General features: G+C 31.1%; 3 protein-coding genes across 6 annotated transcripts; 2 read left to right on the forward strand and 1 right to left on the reverse strand.

Moving 5' to 3' along the window:
* Positions 1–2,589: 2,589 nt before the first annotated feature.
* LOC130893531 (dolichyl-diphosphooligosaccharide--protein glycosyltransferase subunit DAD1) lies at positions 2,590–3,146 on the reverse strand. The gene is made up of 2 exons (XM_057799759.1): positions 2,856–3,146; positions 2,590–2,750 (listed from the first exon to the last, which is right to left on the reverse strand). The coding sequence occupies exons 1-2, from the start codon at positions 3,061–3,063 to the stop codon at positions 2,620–2,622; spliced, it is 339 nt and encodes a 112-aa protein (XP_057655742.1). The 5' UTR covers positions 3,064–3,146; the 3' UTR covers positions 2,590–2,619.
* A 41-nt stretch (positions 3,147–3,187) lies between these two features.
* On the forward strand, positions 3,188–4,923 carry LOC130903574 (derlin-1). Of its 2 annotated transcripts, none has more exons than XM_057815773.1 (4): positions 3,188–3,624; positions 3,679–3,770; positions 3,826–4,114; positions 4,453–4,923. In XM_057815773.1, exons 1-4 carry the CDS (start codon positions 3,366–3,368, stop codon positions 4,455–4,457), a joined length of 645 nt encoding a protein of 214 aa, XP_057671756.1. In that variant the 5' UTR covers positions 3,188–3,365; the 3' UTR covers positions 4,458–4,923. The 2 variants fall into 2 exon arrangements, with proteins under 2 accessions (XP_057671756.1, XP_057671748.1); XM_057815765.1 differs by having other exon boundaries at positions 4,656–4,923.
* Positions 4,924–8,611: 3,688 nt separating this feature from the next.
* LOC130895598 (uncharacterized) lies at positions 8,612–16,885 on the forward strand. 3 transcript variants are annotated; one of them, XM_057802991.1, is made up of 5 exons: positions 8,612–8,786; positions 9,225–9,518; positions 9,692–10,014; positions 10,220–10,527; positions 11,100–16,885. In XM_057802991.1, the coding sequence occupies exons 2-5, from the start codon at positions 9,272–9,274 to the stop codon at positions 11,278–11,280; spliced, it is 1,059 nt and encodes a 352-aa protein (XP_057658974.1). In that variant the 5' UTR covers positions 8,612–8,786; positions 9,225–9,271; the 3' UTR covers positions 11,281–16,885. The 3 variants fall into 3 exon arrangements, with proteins under 3 accessions (XP_057658974.1, XP_057658965.1, XP_057658983.1); XM_057802982.1 differs by having other exon boundaries at positions 8,621–8,786; positions 9,175–9,518; XM_057803000.1 differs by having other exon boundaries at positions 8,633–8,786; positions 9,233–9,518.
* Positions 16,886–16,928: the final 43 nt, after the last annotated feature.

Here is a 16,928-nt window from a genome sequence, read left to right on the forward strand (position 1 = left end):
AAGGTCTTGCAATTTAACGACTCAGCAGACCCGATTGAAATAAATGGTCTTTTTTTCATTTCATACCGCTGCAGGAGACGCGTGCAAACTTTCATGTGAATGTTTGCTCTAAATTCAGAAATCTAGACAACCATTTGGCTGATATTTTGCGTAACCGAGCCTCACAGAAATTATTTGCTTAATATTACCTACGCTGATGCCTAAAATGAGTTGTTCTACAACGCTGATATTCTTATTGGTAACATTTGTTCTGGGGCGCCGCGCACGTAGCTTGTTTGCCTCCATTTCTCGGCCTTTCAGAAAGCGGAATACCATTCATACACTTAAGTCCTTGGAGAGGCGCTCATCTTCTAATTGCCGCTTTTAATTTGTGCTAGGTAGTGTTAGCGGAAGTGAAATTTGTTGATAAGAAAAATGATTGAATTCGTTTATGAAGATATGATAAGTGAATTGGAACTGCCTAAATTATTCTCTATAATTTAGTTTTGAATTATAATGAAAATTTTTATATACAAACAAAAGTGGGTGAGTGATGAATACACCTCATATTTATTTGAAAAGGAACTAGACAAAGTACCTCTACATTTACCACTTGGTGAAGTACAATAAAAGCAATGAAAAAAGCATCTGTTTTGAAAATATATCTGTCATAAACTAACAAAACACAGAAAAGTCTTGACAGCGAATGCTCAACATGTTCTCGATTTTTATCGTTACCGATAGGTAGCAGTAGCCTTCATAAATAATTTTTGTCTCCATATTTTTCAAATATCTAATATAACCCATGGATAAACATTTCCTTTCTCATAATTCATGAATTCTCTATTGCATTTTTAATTAAAACCTCTTTGGAACGAAAAATTTAAAGGTTTATTCAAATTTAACAATACACTGTATAAAGAATTTTAAACAGTATTAATGTAACTAACTACTAAACGCAAATTACCATGTCCAGTTCTCTGAGCTGGATATGAATTTGTAGAAGGCTCAAAGTATTAGTACTAAACTGCATAATATTACACACTCAAGCTCTTTCAAACAATGTTATTATAGTTTTTTGTGAAATTTGTATAAAATATACAATATTTTGAAAAATCAATACAACTATATTAAAGCGATTTGTACTAAACACTTTTGAACGATTCAACACTACAGACACTATAATAATCACCGTCACCTGCAGATCTCGTCGAATTCACGCTATAGAAACTGCTCAAAGAAAAACTTCTATCAAATGATGTAGAACTATTTGATCTTTGAGTCTTCATTTGTGGATTTTCGCTTTTAGCTGACTCTTTACCTAAATTTTGGTCATCATCAATCATCTTGGAAGGTACTGAAAATATATAAAATTTAAATAAAAATAGAAAAAGATAATTTTCTGTTCATAAATGAATGAAATGTTAGAGCAGACCTTTGAATCAAATTGCACAGAAAATACAGGAATCGAGGCACTGTCGCCTAATAGACACACGAAACCTCTATCCACATTCTTTTAAAACAAGAGAGATTACTAACTTCAGAGCATTACACCAGGTAGTTTACGAAATAGAAGATCTTTGGGAGCTAAAGCCATCCCACATCCTGAAGGTTCTAAAAGGAGTTAGATCAGCTATAAACATTGAGTGTCCCCACTCCAGTGCCAAAAAAGATCCTTTGACATCATAGATCACAAGATACATACACATTAGAAAAGTTTTCTTCAGTTTTATAGTTCACTTAATCCACAGAACAGGTAATTAGATTGAATTATACTCCAACTTTACTTATATCCCCTATGAGATATTTTGTGCTGACCTATATCCTTTGTCCATTTTTATTTAGCAGTATGTATTACTTTACTGTTTACAATTTGTTTGTTGTTCTAATAATACACCCCTTGAACATATCTCATTTTTTTTTCAATACACTTCAGTATATTTTACATCTTATATAAATAGATCATAAAATACTTGTTATAATTTGTACATATTTACTTTTTTCATAATGGTTCTCTTCACTCTGAGCAGTATCAGCTGCTTTTAATTTTTTTCTTAAACAACAAGTCAACATCGTAATATCACACCATGCTCAGTTTACGTTGTGAATGTGGAAAAAATAGTTTTATCAATTTAGACTAGATTCATTTGAAAATTTGATAAGTCAGATAACTTGAATACTGATTTATTGTTTGAAATATTATAACACATAGATAAGAAACCTTGGGCTTATAACTTATATTCATTTTTATTATAAATAGAGATAAAATCTCCCATCCAATGATAAATAGTTCCTCAAGTATGTAAAAACAATGTGTAATTGTAAAAATATTTATATAAAACTTTATTTCTCATCAAAATGGAACAATTGTATTTTTCAAAAAATATTTAAAAATAAGGCAATATTAAGAAGTCGTCAGTCGATGAATTAATAGTTTTATTTTAATTCCTTTGTTGTGTGCTGTATTTAATAATTATCAACATTTCTATCATAGGTTATATATATAATTGTATGAAGAAGCAATTCTTTTTTTGTTAATTATACAAACCATACTTTGTTTAGCAGTTCTAAAATTTAACAAAAAAATATTTAGTTTATTTTAAACAAAACTTATATGCAGGTAATTTTATTGGAAATAGTTTATCCAATGAAATTCATTACAACTAGATGCAACACAATATGGGCAAAAATAAAATCAGCAAATCCTCTCTCTGGACTTATCCCACTGAACTGACTTTTATTTTCCGGATTAACTTGGAGTCTTAGACACACTAAAACAGATTTAATAATGTAAATAAGGGAAAATATAGGAAGGTATATGGAATAAAACATATTTATGAAGATACGTTTATTTTAACTAAAAATCTAATACTTACCGGCTAATACGAAACAGCTAACTGTAGAGATGAATCCACTTAGGAATGAATTAAAGGGAAACGTTCCGACGAGAAGACAATAAACGAATTGAATAATACCTGTTAGAAGGATATAAAACAGGTAGGCATCTATTAATTTCAACTTCTTTGGAGTCTTGCTGGAGTATTCATTATAAAATTTTGAAATTACTCCTAAAACTCCCGACATTGTTCAATAATATAAGTTTTAAACGTGTACGTCTTAACCTGCCAAATTCTTGTTGACGTGTATTGTTCTCTTTTTATCACTGTTTCCCGGCTGGTTCAAAAATTGCTAATAATTGTCATTTGTCAATCTTTTTTATGTCAATTGTCGAAGTTGATCCACTGTAAAAAAGACACGTCCAATATTTCTGAAAATCATCAAGTTTCCATACATGTCAACAAAGTAAACCTCAATCATTCAAAAATCTCTGTACTGCCATGCTGTAAATTTGTTTAAAAGGCGACGAAAAATATTATAAATTGCAAATGTCTGATTTAGGAGACTGGTTCAGGAGTATTCCTGTTTTCACAAGATACTGGTTTAGCGGATCTATAGTTTTTACTCTTTTAGGCAGATTTGGTATCGTTAATCCTTATAATTTAATTTTGTTATATGAACCTCTCAAGAAGTTACAGTTATGGAGACTGGTTACAAGTGTATTGTACTACCCTATCCAACAAGCTGGATTTCACTATCTTATAAATCTCTATTTCCTCTATAATTATTCTCGTCGGCTAGAGGAAGGTATTGAAATATATATTTTTTTCTATGTATTTAGTAATTTTCTATTATTTTTAGGTCAATTTGCCAATAAACCTGCTGATTATCTATTTATGTTATTATTCAATTGGTCTTGTTGCATAATTCTTGGATTGGTAGCTGAATTACCTGTAAGAAGTCTTATACTATTGTTAGTTTAAAATTTACTAATATTTTTATTTGCAGATTTTGATGGATCCAATGATTCTTTCCGTTCTTTACGTTTGGTGCCAGCTTAATAAGGACACTATAGTATCATTTTGGTTTGGTACTCGTTTCAAGGCTATCTATCTACCATGGGTACTTTTAGGTTTCAATTTGGTTTTAAGTGGTGGTGGAATTATGGAACTGTTTGGCATATTAGTCGGCCACCTCTACTACTTCCTCATGTTCAAATATCCTCAGGAATTAGGTGGTCCTACATTACTACGAACACCATCATTCTTGAAGGCATTGTTTCCAGATCAAGTTGGAGGTTAGTATCGAAACATGCATACATTTTTACAACCACACTCATAATTACACTGTCTAGTCCTTCTAGATGGATATGAACCAGCTATCTGTGGAAGGTTTGAAGGACCAGAAATTGTATTTATGAATATCACTATTGCTTCCAGAAATTCGAATTAATTGCTATATTTTTGAATTTTTTTGAAGTAGTATCAGTTATTTAATTCATTATAATTTCTTTCAACTTTCATTATCATAAAAGTGAAAGTAGTAAAATTCCAGTTAGAAATATAATAACGCAATTACTGGAAGATTATAGATTAGTTCTTATAAATAAAAACTTATTTATTTATTTTGCCCTAGAATGAACAATCAGTCTTCTAACTCAAGAATCAATACAAATTCTACGTTAAACACAAAACAGATTATAAACTATGATTTGAAGCTGCTGTACTGGATATTCAAATATAATGCAATTTGTTACTTTCTCAAATATTGCCCAAAACATTTTTATATTTATTTTGAATCAATAAAAAGTAATTGGAAATGTTTTTTGTATCATTTAGGTGTCTATGGTTTTGGAACTGCACCTCAAAGGCCTCAAGGGGGCGGCGGCGGCGGCAGGCCAGCTGGTGGATTCTTTGGAGGACATAATTGGGGAAGAGGACATACATTAGGAGGGAATTGAAAATATGCATAGTGCAAGGACAATATGTGAATATATTTAAAAAATGTTAAAATATGTTAACTACTATTAATGTTTATATTTTTTTAATATCAACAAATATCTGTGTGAAAAGCGTTTTTCATCCAATAAAATTTTTAAAATTGGAATTTCCATTTAAATCCACCATTTTCTCAATAGTTAGAGCAACGGGATATTTAGAAACAACAAAATATTGGTAGATGTTCACACTTATCCTGTATAAGATAAGGGCGTACGAGTGAAGTTCCTTGTTAAAAAAGTATTATCCATCCTATTTGCATTTGCAGTTTATTACTAAATGTACAAAGTGATCTAAAAATGACCAAACTGATTTGAACTTACAAGTATTCTTATGAAGATGCATTTTTCTGAATGCAATTTGATTGTAATAATCAACTGACAGGTAAGTTATGTACCTATATATAGCCAGAATAGATTTACTGAATGTATCAATCTAAGTACAAACAATCTACGATGACTAACAGGAGTTCTATTGGAGCACTGTCGCCTCAACAAACACCTGAAGACGCTAGACCTAGCAGATAATGCGGCGTACAGGTTTTGTTACACCGAGAGGAAACATCTATTCACATTCTCACGAAGTGTGAAACACTAAGGAACTCCAGAGCAATATACCTGGGAGTGGGATTAATAGATCAGCTGTAAACACAGGGTTCTCCAGTATCGCAGCAAGAAAGGGGGACACAATAGATCCTTTGGGTTGCATTGTATACGAGACCCCAAATCCATACATACATACTTTTACTAACAGCAGTTTCTTTAATGAAAACATGTAACAAAAGTTCAGACCTAAAGCTAAACACTTTCATACACTGAAAAATGATTGTGATTATTCAAGACCTTGACCACCATAAGTAAGAAATCATGGGATTTTTTTTGGAAGGCACCAATATCCAGCTTATTTTATTGATGAAACGTATTTTAAACAGTTACTAAAAATTTTATACCATAAAAGGAAAATGTATCTCAATACTAATAAAAATTATCAAGTTAAAAATTTATCTCTACATTTTCATTGAAGAATTTTTGAAAAATGTTCTAATATTCAAATGTGGTAGCTAGAAGTGATAAACTTTCGTTAAACAGTTAATAAGGAAGAAGTCTCCCTGGAGTTGCCTTTTCTGGCAAATTACATTACATTATTACATAATAACAATAATATTTAAAGTTATAAAAATAAATGATAAAGGTCAAAACCGCACCAGGAATCATAGCTACTTGGGTACATTCTACTTAATGCCCACTTTAGTAACACTTTTTGTTCCAATTAATGCCCATATTCACATTTCATTATAAAAAAGAATAATACATTATTGTGGCATTATTTGATGAAGTATATTTTTAATGTCAAATAGCCCATTGATTTTGAAGCAACTCGTCATTTATTCTAAAGCTGGATTGGCTTCAGATTTCAAGAGGTGTTATTTTACAACATACTCAATAAAAACTAATTCTGATGATACATGTGAAGAGCAGGAAGAAATTGTGATTATATACTTACAATTAAATAAATAAAAAGGTTGTGTAAAACAATATAAACTGTTAAATATAATTATATTTTTTTTATACAATAGTAAGATAAATAACAAAATTTCAATTTGTTCATATGGTACAAAACATGGTTAACATTAAATCTAAACAACTAATCTATATTTGTACTACGTCTTGAATTTGAAATCTCATTTCAACTATATTTGATAATATCACAGTAGCATTACTGATATAAGACCAACTAACGAGATTAAAATTCCTTGGGATGCTTTTTAGTTCAATATTGTGTTATTTTTACACAGAAGAGATCCGAAACAGTTTCCTTCTAGAGAATGTGGCCCTTTCCCATGTACCAAACAACTGTTATGATTATTAAGCTTCGATCAACATCACTTTTACCCAACGATTTCCATGAAATACAATAGAATCTCTTAGTAAAATTTCCAAACTTTTTATTATCATCAAATAACAATATAACAGGTTTCAGTTTTTCACAATCTCAGTTAACAAATTATTTGTTACCATTTGTGCTCTCATATGTACAGTGGTCTTCCACAAAATTACAACTTCAATCCATACAAACCTCTCATTTAAATATAAATAGATATTTTTATTACTTAAAGAAGAAATTAAAAAATTGGAATATGTATAGACTATACTGTTTGGATGGTTGGCCATGTGCAATATAATATCTGAAATGATACCCTTAAAATTGCAAAGCACATCTGGACAAACTAATAAAGGATTTACCTTACATGAAAATTTGTGTCCTGAGTGAGATTGTGCATCTAAAACCTCACCACAATCCATTTGCAAAAGAATCGCAGATGTGGAATAATTTCAATTGGAAACTCCTCATTTGCATAAGAATCTTCAGATACTTCCTCTTTGTGTTTTAAAAACTGGAAGCAGTAGTAACATAGAGAGTGGTTAAATTTTTTATGACAATAAAACCTCTGCACAAAAATTTCTTGACTTTGGCCTTGCCAACAAAGCTCTTTGCAGTTAGAACATTCAATGAAATATATTCTATTGGAGTTTCTGATAGTAAGGGCATTAGCATGTGGAGTTAATAAGAAATCTGGATATCTATGAATAAATTGAGATGTCAAAAACATTTTCCATACCCTTCCTTCTTTCACCATAGGAACAAAGGTGTATTCATTTGCTGAAGAACTTATTACACTATTGGTTGTATCTACACTTTTAATTTTAGGTAGTTTCATTATCAACAGTAATAGAGAATTTTATAAAGGCGGTCTTTGTTGTATCTGGAAAATTTATAGAAAAATTATCATAATCAGCTGATAAATATGCAAAACAAGGTTTCAGTTCTGATATTATCTCAGAAGTGTCTTCTGTACTCACAGTAAATTGTTGATTTATATTTTTTACTACATAAGGATTCCCTAAATACAAAGCGTTCAATTCAATTTTGGTTCAAAGGACTACTAGTCAAAATTATGAAAAATAATTTTTCGTTTTGTTGATATAGGTAAGTAACAGAAGATTCGCGCAATAGATCCAGTTTCAAATAAAAACCAAGGTGATCTAATATTGCACCTTTGTGATTTTCCTTAAAATGTTTTTTCATAAGATAAGTTCTATATCCATGGATTCTGGGCATATTGGACTTTTATATTGTTTACCAATACATACCTATAAATGAATTGTTAAGTTTGAATGTGTATTTTATTATTTTTGAAATATTACTTTTTCATGGTCTCTAACTTGTTCATAAGTCAATAACGTTTTGCATCCATCGAACCTATTAACGTATTTAAATAGACATTTTTCTGCTATGAGTCCGTATAGAGATACAACGCCATCTGATTGATTCTTGTTTCGACAACATCTTCCACATTTTATACGTCTATTTGGAAATATTTTGATAGGTTTTACTGATAAATATTTGTGACATGAATCGCATATCATCTTTTCCAATACTTAGTCTGGTATTATAAACGCCATAATTTTCCACGTAATTTCTTAATATTATTTATGTATCAAACTAATAACGTTTTGTTTGGAATATTATTTTATGAGCTGTTGATGCAGAATTTAAATTCGGCTCAACTTCTTTTTTTTGTGAGATTATCTTTTACTTAATCGATATGGCGCACTATTTTTTAGAACATTTTTTTATAATATACATTTGAGCTTATTTTTAGGAATGTTTGGATTTGAAAATTATTCTAACTCAAAGATAAAATATATATATTAAGACTGGACAATGGCTTTTTATTTAGTTGATGATATCCTAAATAATTTTAGGCAACGTATTATCAGCTGATCTAAAATGACAGTTACATCAGATATTTGATAGCCAAAAGAAGAAAATCTTAAAATGGCTTCTACAGTTTTTGGAAAATAAAACTTTAATCATTTATGCTGGTTATAAACAATGTGAAACTAATTAAGCCGTCGTTATAAAAGGCAAATGTATTTACAATGCTTTAGAACAATTTGATTATGTTTAGTAAGTATCTTATTGTATGTATACATTACATTAACGATTGCCTTTAAGTATTTAATCCATTTATTTCCTACTTCCATGTGAATATCATTATGCCAGTATTAGTGATAAATGGCAGTGAAATATTGAAGAGGATGAGACTAAATTTTTTAATCAGAATATTTTTGACCTACAAACATTTTAACTAGTTCATTCCCACAGAGTGTGGTAAACGTTTTTGTTATTGTTATTATTTACATAATGTGTAAACAATTTCTTGTTTCTACTAATCAAATATATTTTGCCACATATATTAATTGTGAGGATTCTTTTAATATAGAAGTTTTTACATCCAATTAAAGTTTTACATATGTTTAAAATTTTATTTACTATTAATTTTTTTTTCTATTAGAAAACAAATAGTTTTGTGAATAATGCTTACTAAGAGGGATTGATTATAAGGATTTTAGAGTGTAAGGTGAAGAAATAGCCACTGTGTAGTTGATAAAATGGCTACAATGATGTATCCAAGCCTCACAAAATCTCAGAGTATGAGAACTAAGAGGAAATCAGCTGTGGAACTATTAGCTGAGAGCAAGCCATTTTATGTAAAGTCTGAAGTGGTTAGAGACACTACTCAGGTCCTACCATTAAGGCCTAATTCAAACACTAGTGCATATGGTACTTATAATCGCAGTAAGTCTGTAAATGTAGCAGGTCATGGATCTAATTATAGACCCACAACTCTTCCACAATGTAAGTATATTATTTGATAAATGATTCATTTAATTAGCAATATTTGTTGTATCATCAGTAGATGAACTGTTGTAAATCTGATATAGTTTAGACTAGTGTGGTGTGTTTTCAAAATTAATATGTATGTATGTATATATTTTGTTGATAAAATTAGCAATACTCTAATTTTATAGATATGGCTGTATCCCCTTCGAGATCCCTACCACCATTGACACATCGACGATCAGTACATTCCACAGCAAATACAGATTTGTTACAAAATCGGTTACGTCAATTATTGGTATGTGATAGTGCGGAAGAATTGAGAGTAGATCAAATGGCACCACTCAGTCCACCTGCTGAATATGCACAAAGATGTCACAAAAGCCTCCCAGATTTGCACTGCCGTGAGCCTAGCTCTAACAAGAGCAGCAATAAAAGCCTTTCAAACAGGGACAGTGGTGGTTCCAGTGGTCATTATACTCAGAGAAGCGAACCTCCACCACCACCTCGACAGGTTTTAAAAAAAATTTCTATTTCATCATTTTAAGTTGTTGCTTGTTGGATAATTTTGATCTGTAGTCAATAATAAAGTTGATAGATATCTTAAATTGATTGGATAACAACTTTAACTGAATTTTACTAAATTGAAATCAAATTGAACTCTATTTAAATGATATTTTTCATATTATGATTATTGTCAGTATATTTTATACCTTTAGGAGGTGCGTCGTGATTCTGGATCAAGCACACAGCATAGTGGTGGCAGCTCCTATTATTGTTGTCAAGAAGCAGAATGTCGAGCTACTAGACACGCTTACCCTTCACAACTTTCTCCTGGCTTATCACAACCACCAGCTACCTTCAAGCGCCAGAAATGTCTTCGTTATAAAAGAGAAAGACCCATCTTACGATCCAAATCAGACATTAGCGATCGTTACCGAAGATCCTCTGATCCTCCGCACCTACAACATTTCTTCGAAAACTTGGGACTTCCTAGTGATATGTATGAGGAAATGTTGAGTCGCAGGTAGGTACATTTGTTTATAAAAATAAAAATATTTTTAGTAAATCCACTTACCTATTTAGGTTTACTTGAATTACACTAGATTACGATCATTATCAAGTGTAAATGTGACAGTATCCCACATTTCCTTAAAAAAATTCTTAGGAAGGGAAGTCGCACTTATTGTACCTCCCCTGTAAAAATCCTGATTAGTTTAGAAGTATGCTTATTCATACAAGTATTTAAGAACCCTTTGATCTTAAATAATCAGAGTATGAATTATTTTGAACTTCTGTTTCTAAGGCAGGTCTACCATTCCGCATCCACCCTTTATCAAAAAAAATTTGAATTCTTAAAAGTGATGAGAAAAATGTACTCATGGATTTTGTGCGAAATTATAATGAACAACAGAAAAATTATTCTCCAAACTTTATAGCAACCCATAATTCCTACTTGTTTTTTGGGATCTGTGCTGAAATTCCTCTATAAAATAAAAGAAGTCTTAGTAGTGAAGTACCCTTGCACTTTATGATCCATTATAAACTCCAGCTACTAATTTTAAAAAATTAATTTGTCAATATTGATTTGGTTTATAGCGATTCCTCGGATAGTCCAGTCTTCTTCTCAGATGTATCGACTGTGGATTCGAGTAGGCCGATTGATAATGTAGAACATTGTCCTTCAGCTTATAGATCTGGCGATCCTCCATCAATCGTCGAAAGAAACGCACGAATTATCAAATGGCTGTGTAACTGCAAAAAATTGCAGTTATCCTGAGGTTTGGATGACGGCGACGATTACTACGTTTAAAATCGTTGTCGTGTTTTGAGTTTTTCGTCTTTAATTAAATGTTAAAGATATTCTTTTCTAGTTATATATTTTATTGGATACCATTTAAATACAATTTTGTATACAAGTTCGTAATTTTTTGAAAATTGTAGTGGAATAGAAAATAGTATGTCTTTGGCGTTTAATGAGAATTCTGTGAATTGATTGAACAGACTGTCTATCGTTCTGTTAAACTTTTGTCACTCAGAAGTATATATGATAATGTTTTATAATATTTATGATCGGTTGTACAAGCTTTCTATGTAAATATGTAGATTTTAAATATATCTTGCGCATTTTTTTGAAACCAATATTACATTTTTTCTACAATAAAAATTCCATAACTTACACATGATATAAAGATTTGAAATAATTTTGCTGCAAAATTCCTGTAAATGAGTCCACTTTTTCAAATTGCTTTCTTAACTTAATTCAGTGGTCGTGTTCACAAAATTTTATTGTCGTTATAACACCCAAAATCGATTTATTACCATTACCATATTTGGGCTTACATTGAGAAATATTTTGTAGGCATAGAAATATAAATGTGAGAACTTGATTCCAATCTTCAGGATAATAACATCTCAATAATCATAGTAAAATTAACTGCTACACAATTTGATTACTCTACTTTTCAGAATAGAAATCAAGCACTATAAAAACAAGCCCGGAAAATGAAGTGTTTATATTTATATTCTTACATGTCAAAATATTTTTGCCAATACTGTATGTATAAAATGTAGTAATACTACAATTAAATATATAAATCTACATATTTATTTTTTTAACTGTAGTACTGAAGATCAAGTTTGTTTTGAATCGATTGTATAATCGGCCTTTAGTGGTATGGGGTATTTTTTTGGTAATATAAAAAATTATAAGGACCGCATTGTTCAAATTAGTCATATTGAAGTATGTTATCAAAGGTTTCGAATTGAAATTCATGGACAGTCTTTAATATTTGATGAAATTAAAATATCTTTGGCGCTGTAATGAATTAAAATGTTATACAGTGCGTTAAAAAAAATCTAATAATATTATTTGAAACAGTTCAATTGTAGCAGATTTTTTGTAATGCTCTTTGTGCTTTGAGATCGCGCACAAGAATTTTTACATCGAAATCACTTAGTGAAAAGGTCTTCCAGTAAAAAATAAGACAACTTATGCTATTGTTAGTCATATTTTATGATTTTTTGGATTTATTACGGCGTTACAGGTATTTATGTTTGAAAATAGTGTTCAATTTTGAAATATTCACTTGGATGGTCATACTCAGCTCACAGTTGCTATAAAAAATGCTCCTTTCACCAATTGTATTGATATACTGAAAATTTTTCTAGTTATAGAAACAACGTGCTTTCCTTTTTAAAAGACAGTTACAATTTTTTAAAATAAACTTGCATATGCATTTCGAACTATATGAATACTTATTCCTCAATTACTTATGACCGTACCATCATCAATGTATATAACTGTGAACGCGAAATCTCAATTTTTTCATTGTGTGCGTACTTAAAAAATATTTTTTTTTAGAAATGTATATGTGTGAATATATAATCATTCCTGTTTGTTGTAGTTTAGCCAAAACTGCGTTACGCCGTTTCAGTGATATTTTATAAATATTATAAATAATATGTGTTGAAGTAGATATGGGTTATATGAGGGATATTCGTAAAATAAGTTACCTTTCAAAATAAACATGAACTCATATAAATACAGGAGTCATCAATTGCACAAAAATCTACCAATTTTATACTATTTTTTAACCTGACGCCCTTTTTTTAAACTGCCCAATACATTTTCATTTGTTCTCCATACATCTCGCATATATTTCAATAAATTATGACAGTATGCAATCATGAACCACTGCCCACATAGACCTCCAAATAATCTTGTCGTGAAAAAGCTAATTAGGCACCTTGCCTTGAGTCTTATACGTTTGATTGTTGGGCACTCACCGATAATGTGGTCTACAGTTTCTTCCTCTGCCAAGCACCAGTGGTATTCCGGGTCGTTTATGATGCCTGTAACATGGAGATGGGGTCTTGAATAACCGTATTCGGTTAAAAGACCATTTAAACAGATAAGAAGGCACATCTAAGTGTGTTTTAGCTTGTCTCATGTCTACGTATGGCTATACCAAGAATGGGCTATGGTAAGACACTTTAATCTGATTTTTAAGTGTTTTTCATATTTTATATATGTTGCAGCTGAAACATATTTTTCTTCAGAATTCGTTTTCCCTAGTTAAAACTAGTTTTTACTTAATGCCTTTGTTAAAACTAGAATTTACCACTGATATTTGATTTTCAGATAAAACTAGTTGCCACATAGAACTGCAGTTAAAACTAGCACTAGAAAAACTAATTTGGGATTGAAAACAAGATATAGTTTTAAATATACTTATTGTAAAGATCTAAGACACCGAGAACCAAAGAATAATCGTAACACTAAAGGAACATTTTAGGGAACATCGACTTAAATTAGTTGTGGTCTACTTGTTATTGCATGAGAAATTATCGTAGCATTTTTAATTACAACAATAACCATTTTTCTTGCAGAGACACCTTTTTGACACAATTATTCTTGCATACGAAGCGCATATATCATTGGCCTGTTCCTATGGCTGCTTCCTTAACAACAGTTCTCAAAGGTAAATTTGTATTTGGTACATTTTCAAGCAAAAATTTTCCTTTGCACTTGTCAAATTCTGACTTGAAAAGCACATTTAAAAGGACATAATTAAACTTGATGAAACAATGAAGCAACACGTAGGTTCATACCTGCAATAAAATTTATCAAGCGTTCCATATTTCGTGCCTATCTAATGAAAACCTTGATCATACTTTTGAAGAACCACTCCGACTATATTAAGTAGATCTGCTTTTGCTTGGTAAACATCAGAGATTGTATAATTACATTATCATCGATTTTTATTGGAACGTGTATTGCATCTAATGTTAAAGTCATTATCTTGGCCTGTTTTTTTAAGTTTTGATGTGCAGTTTATTTGGATGCCTTTATTTATCCATTCATATTGATCACAATTTCGTAGTCTTTGTCATGTGGTGGTATTATAAAAGGCTTTGTGGTCGTAGATGGTTCACCTTCAATGCTATATTCACTTGTTTCTGATACAATTGGCGATTCTCTATTTGGACGAACTTTCTACGTTTTTTTGTTGGACTCCAGTTATAATCAGATGCTGTACCATTGCAACTAGCTATAGATTCAGCGTATTATCCATCATATTTATTTAATTCAACGCATTTTCAAGATCATCTTCATCTTGTATATCCTCAATAACATTTCGAGTCAAAGTCGAAGTCATAAGCTCTACTCGTGGTTCTATACCAAACATTGCTTTGTATGGTGACTGATTGATTCTGAAACGAAGTACCCGATTTTTCATAAACTATACAAACTGAATACCATTTGGCCAATTTGTGGTATCGTTGAAGCCAACATTTTCTCCATATCTCGGTTAGCCCCTTCAACATATCCTTGGCTTTGGCTGTATCTTGGTTTTTCATGGACCAGTTTACACTCGGGCTAAAATGAAACGAGCTCATTTATGACAGAATTTACAAATTCTCTGCCGTTATCGGAGTGTAAGATGCAAGCATATTCTTTTTGAGCCGACAATTTTCGTACATAGAAAAAAATATTGTATCATTTCTGAGGTTATGTTTACATATTTTCAAGAAGATTCTTTTTTCAGTTTATCCCAAACACCATGTCCATCGGCCACATGAGCTGCTTCAATCATCTACATATGATTAGTAGTACTTACTAGTAGATGAAGTAGTACTTCATGGGCTCCTGTTTAGTCACTAATTTTCGTATACCACAAATATTAATTACCTTAAATTGCTTCGGTCTCCTGTACTGTTTTTTAGATTTCTGAACAGCTAATTGTGCTTCATTAATTTCGTCTACTAAATTGTCATTGGTTTCTTTTGTTATAATATGAAAGTGGTCTTCTTTTTTTCGTGATCACGAATCGCTAATAACTTGTTTAAAAACTCCTCTTTCCATCACGTTTCCTTTTAAAAACGAAGCGGGAATGAATGAAGCAAGCGCATAGCGCGCGGACGTCGGTGTTTCCCCGCACTTGTCGAATCAGCTTACGTCTCGCGACCAATCGGAATAAAGTACGATGATCAGATGATACAGTTTCAACTGGGTGGCTTCGGAGTAACGCGTTTTGTCTAGTTTTAACTGATATTCGATTTGAGCATTAGTTAATTCTAGTATTAACAAAGGCATACATTAAAAACTAGGAATACCGCGATCTATGTAAAAACTAGTTTTAACTGTAAACATAATTACTACAACAGATATAATTTCTTATTTTCAAACTAGATCAAATGTTTTGCGGCAAGTAACTGAGAAAAAAAAATTCCTATCTTGACAGTAGGTCGGTTCAGATATAAATACATAAATGACATCTTTTTGGGGATAAATATCAATTTTTGAACGTTTTTCTTATTTGGAAAACGAATTACCGATCAAATTTATTCACACGTGGCCGCTTTAAGTAAATGCTGTGATAAGCACACACCCAACTTATCGTGGAGATTAACAGAATCACATCTTTACGAATATATCTCATATTTGTATACTGCACAAGTAATCTATTGCTCATAACAATGAATATTGTCATTCTTTTCTCTTTTTATAGGTGCCACTGAATTTGAATACAATTTTCTCATGGTATTACTTGATATTTATAAACTAAGTGAGCTCTCAAGAGTTTGGAAGGGTCATAAACAATAAATAATCGTAAGCTACAGGTTAACGGGAAGAAAAACCAGTCTAATGCCATAAAACAGGGAGCATTTTAATTACATTCCATGTTTGGATATGTAGCTGGAACTTACAGTGCATTTTTTTATATGAATCTTCTGCTTTTCTTCTGAAATGACATGGAGGTTGAATTCATTGAATACAGCTACCAGTACAAGTATTTAAAAAGAGGAAGAACTTTAATTCTCCCAATTCTTCAATATGTACTGGTTCTTCATTGTTAATTCCATATAAATTTCTATTAGTTGCTACTCCGGATTAAAATTCTTATGATTCCAACCAGAACTGTCTTATAATGAAGTAATTAAGAAAAAAATGCCTTAACAACTCGAAACAAATGATCTACTTATCTATAGCATAGTAGTTAGTTAATTTTTGAATATATTTGTGTGTCTCATTCCTTCCAAAAATCCATAGATCCTTCTTTACTTATTGAGGTTGTCATGTGAATGCATGTTAAAATTGCTTAGAAATGGATATTCGTTCGGAACTGGCCAACAAACCATATGTTTATTGAAATCTCTAAGTCTTGGGGTTTGCTCCAAAAAAATCTGTTTAGTAATTATTTAGAATCAGGTCACGAACTCATTTCTAAAAGATTTTTGTATATAAAATTGAATCCTAAAGTATTTTTTGGCGTTTCGGAGCCTCTTGGACTATCTTATTTTCAGGTAATGTACCAAAAACACGAGAAAAATGCAAGGAAAATTATTTTAAAATGGCAATTGGAAGGCATTTGAAAGAAGGAAGAAAATACACTAATAATGGTTATTTGGAATTTTGTCAAA

This window comes from Diorhabda carinulata, chromosome 1, assembly GCF_026250575.1.
Source record: "Diorhabda carinulata isolate Delta chromosome 1, icDioCari1.1, whole genome shotgun sequence".
In the NCBI taxonomy this organism is placed as follows: Eukaryota; Metazoa; Arthropoda; class Insecta; order Coleoptera; family Chrysomelidae; genus Diorhabda; species Diorhabda carinulata.

What these genes read in the sequence shown, in the direction of transcription:
- LOC130893531 (XM_057799759.1), bottom strand. Translation starts at nt 3,063, where the DNA reads ATGTCGGGAGTTTTAGGAGTAATTTCAAAATTTTATAATGAATACTCC. An exon ending in TAGCTGTTTCGTATTAGCCG is followed by an intron (nt 2,751 to 2,855) that starts GTAAGTATTAGA and finishes AATCTGTTTTAG; the next exon opens with TGTGTCTAAGACTCCAAGTT.
- LOC130903574 (XM_057815765.1), top strand. Translation starts at nt 3,366, where the DNA reads ATGTCTGATTTAGGAGACTGGTTCAGGAGTATTCCTGTTTTCACAAGA. An exon ending in GATTGGTAGCTGAATTACCT is followed by an intron (nt 3,771 to 3,825) that starts GTAAGAAGTCTT and finishes TTTTATTTGCAG; the next exon opens with ATTTTGATGGATCCAATGAT. An exon ending in GTTTCCAGATCAAGTTGGAG is followed by an intron (nt 4,115 to 4,655) that starts GTTAGTATCGAA and finishes TGTATCATTTAG; the next exon opens with GTGTCTATGGTTTTGGAACT.
- LOC130895598 (XM_057802991.1), top strand. Translation starts at nt 9,272, where the DNA reads ATGGCTACAATGATGTATCCAAGCCTCACAAAATCTCAGAGTATGAGA. An exon ending in ACCCACAACTCTTCCACAAT is followed by an intron (nt 9,519 to 9,691) that starts GTAAGTATATTA and finishes CTAATTTTATAG; the next exon opens with ATATGGCTGTATCCCCTTCG. An exon ending in CTCCACCACCACCTCGACAG is followed by an intron (nt 10,015 to 10,219) that starts GTTTTAAAAAAA and finishes TTATACCTTTAG; the next exon opens with GAGGTGCGTCGTGATTCTGG.